This window comes from Cyprinus carpio, chromosome B4 (genome assembly GCF_018340385.1).
Source record: "Cyprinus carpio isolate SPL01 chromosome B4, ASM1834038v1, whole genome shotgun sequence".
Classification (NCBI taxonomy): Eukaryota; Metazoa; Chordata; class Actinopteri; order Cypriniformes; family Cyprinidae; genus Cyprinus; species Cyprinus carpio.
Window position 1 is genome coordinate 22,407,622 of NC_056600.1, and position 11,190 is coordinate 22,418,811.

Below are 11,190 nucleotides of genomic sequence, written 5' to 3' on the forward strand. Positions count from 1 at the left end.
CATCAAAAATTAAAAGAAAGACCTTTACACAAAGGCTGTTATGCATGCTATTGTTATTTAACACTCATTAAGTATATATGCCTATATGTATATATATATATATACATATATATATATATGTATACACGGATTAAAAGCTAAATGTTTTCATTTGGTAGAAAAAATAAATAATAAAAAATATAAGTAATAATAAGTCCTTCAGGTTCCACATGCAGAGCGAAATGACAACGGTTCAGCATTTAGAAATAAATCTTATTAACTCTGCTATTATTCTTGATTTTTCAAACTGCTAACACTTTGCAGTTTTGAATTATGCCTTTACTGTGTGACCTAAAATTGAGTATTTTCTGTTTCAGCTGTTTGATCGCACTGGTGCCTCGAGCACATATTCTTGGAAAAATCGCAGCCGTTCACCATGCCATAAGGCGTGAGAAGTGGTCCACTTTGGCATATTTTTGCTAATTATGATTTTTTTGTCATTTATACAGAAACACGTGTGAACATTAACTTACAAAGGGATACGTCTTCCTTCAGGCATACTGAATGTTTTCCTGCCTTGCTAAATGTTGGTCTCATGATCAATAAGTTGCATTCGCCTCCAACTGATTTTGTAAAATCAGAACGCTGACGGTGAACCTGCGTGGGTGCAGTTAGCGCAAGTAGCGCTTGCTGTGAAGCGGGAGCAGCTGGCAGAGGATTCCGCTTGGTCTTAAATCCTTCTTCAAACGCCCCACGTTCACAAATAACAATGATTTTTGCAAAACCAGTGATTAATTATTAATTGTGAATTTGTTATTATTATGGTCTGGTGAAAATAATAATATGGCCTGGGAGAAAATAATTAATAAAAAGAGTAGAGCTGCTTTGAGTGCAGGTGTAGCATATTTCAACACAGTAGCATGACAACACACTGTTCCTCGTGGCCAAAAAACAGACTGAATTCACTTCAGCTGGAGGGGGTTGGGGGTAGTTCTGTGTAGCTTGTGGGGGTTGAAATAAAGGTGTGAATCTCTTGCTCTTTATATGGACAGTGTCTTATGAGGGTTTCAAACTTGCAGAGCAGGTTTAGTCAAAGCAGGGCCTCTGCTTTGTTACTCTGACACAAATTCCTGCGAAAGCAGTGCAATTAAGAAAGCAGCACTACTGAGTAAGCTATGATGGAATATTTTTTTCATGTTTGATAGAGGGCTAGATAATCGTAGTTTAATTTTTTCGCTGTATTGTTATTGTTTGTTGCTGTTTGTGTTGTTATTGTTTGATGTGATGCATCTGTTAAATGGATCTCAATGAATGTATTATGTCAGGGAATTGGTCGCAAAGAGCTTGTGTTTCATTGTAAAGCAGACACAATTAAGTATTTCTGGTGGTTGTGGTGGTATCACTTGTCTATATTTGTGGTAAAACGGCTGCCTAAAACTGCTCACATTTTTATTTACTGGACGTCAGACTTTTAAATTTGGTGGCTATGCGATTTCATTTTATTCAGTACTCTACCATCTGTATCTGGATGTCAGATTTTTGAATTTGGTGGCTATGCGATTTTTTTTTTTTTGATTTAATATTAAATTGTATATTTTGAGAAGTAGCTTTTTTAGATTAAATCACTCGGATTCTGTGCTTTCATCTCAGGTGTTTAGCAGTTTCTCGCACACATAATTCTCATGCATAAAGGCCTACATCATTCTAAAACACGGCGCTCAAGTTCAAAGAAATTCAGCCTCTAAAACACGTCTCTAGACCTTGCACTTAAAAAAAAAAAAAAAAAAAAAAACCTTCCACTGACTTGCCTTGCGACCAAATCTCTAAAAAGTAGGACAAATGCCTCGTTTGGTTTGGCTTTTGACATTTTTGCAACTGCAAACAGAGTATTAGATACATTACAATATAATATGTTTTTTTTTTCTTAGGAGAGATGAGGCGCCTCGGAGAGAGAGACAAAGAAACTGGCAAAAGAGACGCGCATCTGCCAAAGAGACAAAAACATTTGTTCTTAATGTATTTGTAGCTACTATTTTCAGTTTTCATTGTTCGCGGCAACGCTGCAGTCATTTTGGCAATACAAATGTAAAAATATATTGCAGTAATAAGAAAGTGTCCCGAGACATCATGTAGGCCTAATTATTTTTAGTTTCATTACTGGGCAATTCGTTACTGGTGTGACATTCAGCGTCAAAACCTGGGGCCGGATTCACGAAAATCTTCTCAGAATTTTTACAAACGCATATATAATGCTTTAAACACTTTAACAGATGTCAACAGGATATTTAATAGGTCTGCCCCCCACGTAAGATTTTTCTAGTTACTAGTACCCTAGTCGTTCATTTAAGTCATTATTCAACTAATCGCACGTTTATATTAAATTAACATCTAATCCATATTGATCCTTAATATATTCCGCACACGCATTAAGTTTGCAACAAAGCACAGGCAGAAGTAGCCTAATAATTGTGAAAAAGGAGACATTTAAATTATTTATTAATAAACAAATGCTTTCTTGTCGGCTGCAAGATGAAATTCACAGTGCTGACTCTAATCTCCACAGTATACTGTATGCGCTTTTAAAGAGAAATGCAACCTTAACAGATTACATAATGCTTAAATTTCAAGCTTTCTTTAGATATATTTCTCATGTATGTGAGGCACCCTAATTTTTAATTATTTCATTTTCAGGAAAAAAATTCAAGTGATCGAGAGGGTGCCTCCCTGTCATGCATGCACATTAATAATTTTCACACAAACACTTGAATATGAATAACAGTAGAGCACATTTCTTTTCGGTTACGTATTAAAAAATAATCTTCACAAGTCTACAACTGAGACAGATGCAGTTATAACCTGTTAATTGAAGGCTATTTGACGTTTTAAAATGATCTAACGGCCCATGCCGCTCCAAATCATTGATCATTCATTGTTCTTGATCAAGATTAAACGGATGCATGACTCTTATAAACTTGTTTTAATAAATCTCTTTTGCATTAAATAATAAAGATATAAAACAGGGTAAGTTAAATATTATTGTACAAATAATTATAAAATTCTATAGACTGCGCATAAGATGGAAGTTTTACATTTTGCATGTGCATTACAAAGTAAATAATTTTTTTACATGCAGTTATCCAAAATAATACCAAACAAGATTTGTAATGAAGATAAAATATGTAGACAAATAAGAATAAATGCTGCATGTCACACTCAGCATCATGCTTGCCACGCAAATCTTGCACTCTGATATTTTAAGGAATATGATACACACCTGCATTTAAATGCGGCTGCATATATATATTTTTTTTACTTAAATTGTATGAAAGCAAGTAAAAAAGGCTCCCTTTAAAATCACTGAAGTTGTCAATTAATGAAACTTTTTTACATCGTTTGCACTGTTGATTATAATGAGAGAACTTGAGTTTAAACGTGAGGACGTTTTATTAATCTGTCAATTCTTTAGAGTTCAATGATTTAGCTAAATCGTGCAGGTTTAATTCATTCGTTTCTTGTTTTAATTAGGCCAAAATTGTGGCACTGTCAGATAAGGGACATGTTTTAACCGCTCTATTTATTACATTGATTTTATGTATTATAGAGTTTTAATTGGTTTTCATGTTTCTCATGTCCATTTTATGCCTCTTAACCATTTTAGTGTATGTTTGTCTTTAAGAACTGTATGGTTGGCCTGTCAGGTGATCAGTCACCTGATAAGAAGCAGGAGCACTATAAGAAGAGCAGCATGGCAAACAAACAAGGAGGCCATTCACAGCTTCCTCTCACACCCGGACTTCTGGAGTTTCTTTTATTGGCCTTACCTTTCTGAATAACGAATAACAAAGTAGTGCATGACAAATATGCATGCTGTTTTATTAGGGGAATTTTAAAATATAAATTAAAAATGTATTTGTGACAAATATAGGCCTAATATGTGAGAATATTGACATTTTGCATATAAATCCATGTAGCCTAGCTCATTAAAATAGACCACTTTTAATGCTCCGATACAAAGTAAACCACCATTTCTTTAGGATAATATAACACATAATTCATATTATTTAAATAATACTGCATACCTATTAAATGTTTCAAATCTAAAATATGGTGTAATATGTGTAGCTTAGAGAAAATATAAGCACAGGCTCATAGGCTTTACATTTGTCCTGCTTGAATTCGTTCTAAGAAACGCACATAACTTCATAAGTACTAAACTTTAATCTATGAATATTCAATAATTTAACTACAGTGTTTTTCTTTCATTTTCTCTGACTGCAGCTGTCAAATGTAACACATCGGTGAGGCAAAGCTGACGGCTATTTACGAAAATGTGCTTTTATGCGCTTGTTCTTTAGTTGATTTGTTGTTGTTGAAGCACTAATCAGTAGTAAGATGCTGATTATTTTTTTTGAAGCGGCGGCGGCAAAAAGCTCGTTTTGGTTGGCCACCTACTGTAAAGTCACAATTTTGAGAAATATTCAGATATAAAATTTCAATTGTAAGAAAATAGTCATTCTTTTCCTCAGAATTTGACTTTATAACATGCAATTGCAAGTCTATATCAAAATTCTGAAAAAATAAGTCAGAATTGAGAGATATAAAGTCACAACTGCAAGAAAAATAGTCAGTCAATTGTGAGGGGAAAAAATGCAATTCTGACTTTATGAGTCATAACTGCGACTTTATATCTTGCCATTCTGACCTTATAACACATAATTATGACCTTATATCTGGCAATTATGACTTCATAACTAGCAATTGCCAATTTCTATCTAACAATTCTTAGAAAAAATGTCAAATTGTGAGAAAAATTTGCTATTACTTTTTTAATTACATTATTATTACTATTATTATTATTATTATTATTATTATTATTATTATTATTATTATTATTATTATTATTATTATTCAGTGGTGCAAACAGGCTTGCACATGGCAAATATAGGGCTGAATTGCTGAAATTCTTTTTTATTTACTCACAGTCCATGCTGCTATAAGGTAAAAGACCTAGACTAACATTTCTCAATTCCTGTTACCACAGACGTACACTGAAGATGATATTGTATGTCATATATTTTTTTTTATTTTTTAATTTAGCCAGTCTATTATTAGTGCTGTCAAGTGATTAATCGCATCAAAAATAAAAGGTTATTTTTACATAATATATATGTGTGTGTGCTGTGTATATTTATTATGTATATATAAATACACACATGCATGTATATATTTAAGAAAAATATATTATTTTTCTATATTAAATATATTTTTATATGATATAAATTATACGAATATACATATAATATACACCATTACACCTCTGTTTATCAATTTCCACTGGCTACCAATAGCTGCTCGCATAAAATTCAAGGCATTGATGTTTGCCTACAAAATCACCACTGCCTCTGCACCCCTTTACCTAAATTAATTACTTCAGACTTACATGCCCTCTTGAACCTTGCGTTCTGCAAGTGATCGTCGCTTGATTGTGCCATCCCAAAGAAGCACAATGTCACTTTTATGGACTTTCTTCATCTTCAAGAATCGGCTAAAACACATCTCTTCCATCTTTACTTGACCCTCTAATTCTAGCACTCTCTATTCTAATTCTATTCTTAAAAAAAACCCACTTGTCCCTTTTAGACTTGCACTCTATTCATTTGCTGCTTGTTTTCTTAAAAAAATAAACTAACTAGCTTATTAATCTTTTTGTATTCTATCTGTTTTCTTTTTATTTATTATACAATTAACAAAAGCAAAAAAAGACCTCTAACACTAGCTTGCTCTTTTTCTTTTTCTATTCTATCTGTTTTCTTTTTATTATATTATAAAAAAAAGACTTGCTATGTGTACTGTGTTAAGCTAACTGAGACTTGTTATAGCACTTACAGTATATCATTGCTCTTTTGTTGGTTTTGATTGCTTCCATTGTCCTCATTTGTAAGTTGCTTTGGATAAAAACGTCTGCTAAATGACTAAATGTAACTATAAGTACATGTAAAAATATTCAAAATATATGCTGTATGTATTTATATATACATTATAAATATTCACAGTACACACACATATTTTATGTAAACAGAAACTTTATTTTAGGTGCGATTAATCACGATTAATCATTTCACAGCACTACTATTATTATAATATTCCATACATATTAGAGCTTGGTAGACAGATAATTAACAATTTTAAGACATTATTAAGCAGATAATTGAATATTAGAATATAATCCCTTACTTTCTTACACTGAAGGTGGCAACCTTACTTGTTTCACTGCAGGAGAATTTGTACTCACACACAGACTGAGGTCACTGTTCCATCACTGAGATCAGGGGGATGATGCATAGATCTATCACTCTTCAAAGACACACAGCTGGGCTCTGGAAATGATGCTCTCTGGTTCTGGTAATGAACAAAATCCCCCTCCTCTCTCACCTCAAAGGGACTCAGTTTTGAGGTGGCGTTTTTCTGTGTCTTCAAGATTTTATTTCTGCATTTGGAGAGAAACACAGCTGGAATTTTATGGGAGTGGGCTGTCACTACAGAGCTCCTGATGCAATTTGTTTGTTGCATTTATCTGATTAACTAGCTTTAACTACATTAAAACATAAACGCATACTATATTTTATGAGAATGACATTGTAACTGATTATCATCTCACCTGGTGTTAAATGTTTCCTCACTGAGATCAAGGGGATGATGCATAGATATGTCACTCTTCATAGACACACAGCTGGGCTCTGGAAATGATGCTCTCTGGTTCTGGTAGTGAACAACAACCCTCTGCTCTCCCTCCTCACTGACACTCATCTTACAGGGGGCATTCATCAGTGTCTCCATGAAGATGTCAGTTCTGCATGTGAAGATAAAATGACAAAAACTGGACAGTCATTTTACATAAAAAAAAAAAAAAAAACTTCCTTCAAAATAAAATCAGTTTCTATTTATTTGAATTAGATACATAAAATTACCAATGACCAAAACCTGACAAACATATATATATAGATAGATAGATAGATAGATAGATAGATAGATAGATAATTATATTAAGATGGTTAATTTCAAATTTGATACCGAATTATAATGGAATCTGGAATATTTTAGCTTGTATAAAATGTTTCTGTATTTTTAATGCCAGTGTATTAGCTACATTTCTATTAAAATAAACACTTTGGTGAAGTGCCCTAACTTAACATCTATTGATACAGATACGGTAATACAGAAAAAATATCTGTTCTTAATCCTGGTCCTGCACTTTCAAGTTCATGGATTAGCGAACCACTTGATCTATATCATCTATTTCTAATATTATCGTTTCCTGGTCCAAAGCCTACATAAGATAACAAAAGAATATAAACGCTGATAATACACTCGTGGTTGCGTTCTCTGAAGGAGGCCCTTCTCCCGAAAAAAAAAAAAATCATGATTTTCTATACCCAAATTTCAGTTGGACAGTGATGGGGGTCCTCCAGGAATGTGGTTGAGAACCACTGGTCTAGGACACCATGAGTGCGGAGACTATGTACAACACTGTGAGTTTTTAAAAACGTATGTGGGTCATTCTACAGAAATGTCCATTTTTCTGTCCCTAGCCTTTACAGAAATATTACAATTGAAAAACACATTAGGGTTACAATTTTTTTATATTTTAAAATAAAACAATATGTTATTTGAACCTTCTTGCGCCATCAATATGGCAATATTTGTTTTTAATTAATTATAAAGAATTCCAAGCACCACAAAACTGCTTGTCCCCACAGCCATGCACAGAGGGAAAGTGCTTTATTTTGCATTCAAAAACGTTTTTTTTTCCTACCATTTAAAATACAATAATGTATTCATAACTATCAAATATATGATATAAATGGCATAATAAAGCAAAATGCTGAATAAATATTATAACATATATAATGAAAACAGCGGTCCCCCAAGTTGTGTCACTGGTGTTACCGTTTGACCAAAACCGTTACTGTTTGAAATAAAAATCACACTTGACTTCCTCCTTCCTATTTTCTAAAGATCTATGAAAAAGGCCCATGTTAAGTCCACTGTTTCTTTTCAGTTATCAGAAATTTTCTCATTTATCTCAGGATTTCATATGAAGCTTTTAGTTGACGTCACTGGTATGACCTATTTATTGTTAGGGAATTATAAAAATAACTATAATACAAATGGATTAAACTACTCAATTTAGTGGGTATACCATGATTGACAACAAATGGTTTGATACCTTACAGGAGGCATTTTGTAAAATGCATTTTTTCGGAAAATTGTCACTGGTGTTACCTTCCTTATGGGATCAGTATATCAGGTCTTATGTATGTCACTGGTGTTACTGTGCTGTGTTACTGTACTGTTTTTTCTTTCACATTAAATAAAACAATCTCCTTATTTCTTGCATTTTCACTATTTTTCTGTAACTCTGACTACGTGCTGAAAAAAAAAATCTTTCATAATATCTTTTAATATTTATAAAGAAGGTAGCACCAGTGACAAAAGAAATGGTACATGTGGTCTTGAAATAAAGTTAATCTAATAATGTGGTCTAAGTTTAAATGTTAAAAAAAAGAAATACATTTTAAGACATTTTGCCATACCAAAAGTGGATGTTTCTGTAGAATGACCCACGTAGCTTAAAGATGTGCTATAAACAAATAGTAAACAGCTTTAGAGATACTAACTTGAAACGACTAGACTTGGACTTAGCTATTCGATACACATCAAGACAAGTGGATATTTTGACAAGTTTTGGGTTCAACTTTATACATACACTACACAGTTCGCATCAAAGTAAACTTTGATCTTATACCAAATGACCTGGAAAAACGAACACCGCAACACGTGTTCACATCCATAATATATATTACACTGTTACAATACAGTTTGCTATTGTACATAGTTTGTAAATGTTCAACATAGGCCTATTTTAAGCATTATATGAACCACGAAATGAAATTCAAATACGACATTTTAGATTAAGACGATGAAATGAAGCACCCATATGAACTGCATGCATGTTACTCGATTGTTTGCAGAGTGAAACCACAAGTGAAACTAAACTGAAGTGCGCTGTAGCCTACCTTAGGCAGATCAGAATCACAAACTGAAATATACAATAGCACAAGTATTTATTAATTTTCCATGAATAATGACTTCCTCTGAAGTGGTGACGGACTTGTTGAAGCCCTCAAACTTGTCTGCGACTAGAAATGTTTTTCTTCATAACCAGTCAAACTACAAGCATTCCAGGAGTACGAACAAAACCAGTTTCCCGGCATTAAAAAATAAACACAGGCTCCGTTTACACCTGAGGGGTCCAGATTGCGTCTCTAATTGCAATACTCCAGAATACAGTAAACATGAGGACGTGACCTGCATTATGAAGATGTGACATTAAATTATTATAAAGCTGTCTTTAACTGAACTCACAAAATTGATTTAACTCTACACATCTACCTTTCTAATTTACATGTCAGAAATCTACATTCAAATGTGTTTACGGTTACATATTTTTACAAAATGCATGTTTTCTATATCTTATATATATATGTGTGTGTGTGTGTGTGATTCACTCTTTTGGTTTCTCTACTCATTATTTCAAATAAAATAAAATAAACTGCAGCAATGAAAATTCAGGTATCAGTATTGGCAAGTATAAGATATACATATATATATTTTATAATTTTTTTCTAAATATTTATGTAGGTTTTTTTCTGTATATATATATATATATATATATATATATATATAGTGATTTTTATGATATTTACCTTTTATTCTGGATATTTTAAGAATATATGCAAATAAGCAGTGTTTGTACCTTATTTCACAATAAATAAAAAAATAAATAAAGACAATTTCAGTCTCCTTTTATCAAAAACCAATGGATGGCCTTGGAATTGAAGCACTGAGTTTCTCTGATGCCATCTGGTGGGGAAAAATTACATAAAATAGCATTTTATGGTTACAGCCACTAGGATCCTATGGAGCGAGCAATGGAGCAAAACAAGTGAAACATCAGAAATCAATCTTGAGGCTTAAATTTTGTTGTTTATGGATTCAAATATATATTGAAACATTACACATACATACATATATATGTAAGGCTGGAGTCGGACCGTCTGGACTGAAGGACGACTTCTCCCTAAGAGAACAAAGGACTTTCCTGATAATTAACATTTGAACACTCTCTTGAACACCCTCCTGCATAAGTAACAGTGCCATCGGAGACACACCACGCCTAGCAGTTCACACCTCACCATCACACTCCCTCCTCACACTATGATCCCATCCTTTCCCTCTCACCTGAAACTCACTCTAAATCTATGCAATGTTAAGTGTATACAACAAGTGACTATATATGTTTGGTATCATTTGAAATGTCTCAGTGTGCCTGGTACAATGGTCTCAACCTTACAAAAGTAGACTAAAAGAGAATACAGATCCTAAGAGTCAAGAGATATTTTGATTACTGTAATGGGAGTGCCCTTTTCCAGGGTCTTCCATGTAAATTACCTTCTGTTCCCTTTGAGGTGTAAACTACACTGGTCTGGGACCTGACTTAATCAAATTCCAATTGTTAGTTTCTGTCTTCATCTCGGGGGATGTTTGTCTTGGTCTGAGGTATTTAAAGGATTGCAGCAAAAGGATCAGGGCGATTCTGTAACCAGAAAGCCTGTAGTGTGGTGTGTGTCTCTTCACTTCATACTATGTATTTCACTAGAAGTCAGGTATGCATCTTTCAATCTTAGATTCATCTTTGAGAATTTGATGTCTTGTATTGATTTGATATCTTTAAATTGGGTATGTAATTGGCAGAATATATATTTACCTGACTGATAATAAATTGTTACATTTGATTTTATTCTTTTACTCCGTAATTATTGACTGTGAAGATGTGACAAAAGTCTTGTCACATCTTTAAAGGATTCAACCAATCACAGATTAGAGATTCACCTGTGACAAATACTGTAATTAACACATTCCCAGGTGTGTAGAAGAAGAACCCCAGCACACCCAACCTTCATTTGAAATTCATCCTGACCTCTGACAGCATGCCAAAGATTCAACCACAGACCAAAGTGCTGATCATAAAGAGCCTGAAGACTAAGTCTCCTGCTGAGGTGGCAGACATCTTTAATGTATCTAATCGTCAAGTGGAGAGGATAAGGAAAAGATTGAAGAAACTGGTGAAGGTCATGACAGGCCCAGGTC

General features: G+C 33.4%; 1 protein-coding gene across 1 annotated transcript in view; it reads right to left on the bottom strand.

The window, feature by feature from the left end:
- Window positions 1-9,304, bottom strand: part of LOC109079938 (NACHT, LRR and PYD domains-containing protein 3-like) — an 86,229-nt gene extending 76,925 nt beyond the window's left edge. Inside the window, 3 exon segments of the mRNA XM_042722394.1 lie at window positions 6,272-6,466; window positions 6,638-6,829; window positions 9,057-9,304. Of these exon segments, the coding sequence (XP_042578328.1) occupies window positions 6,272-6,466; window positions 6,638-6,816 (374 nt within the window). The 5' untranslated portion in view covers window positions 6,817-6,829; window positions 9,057-9,304.
- Window positions 9,305-11,190: the final 1,886 nt, after the last annotated feature.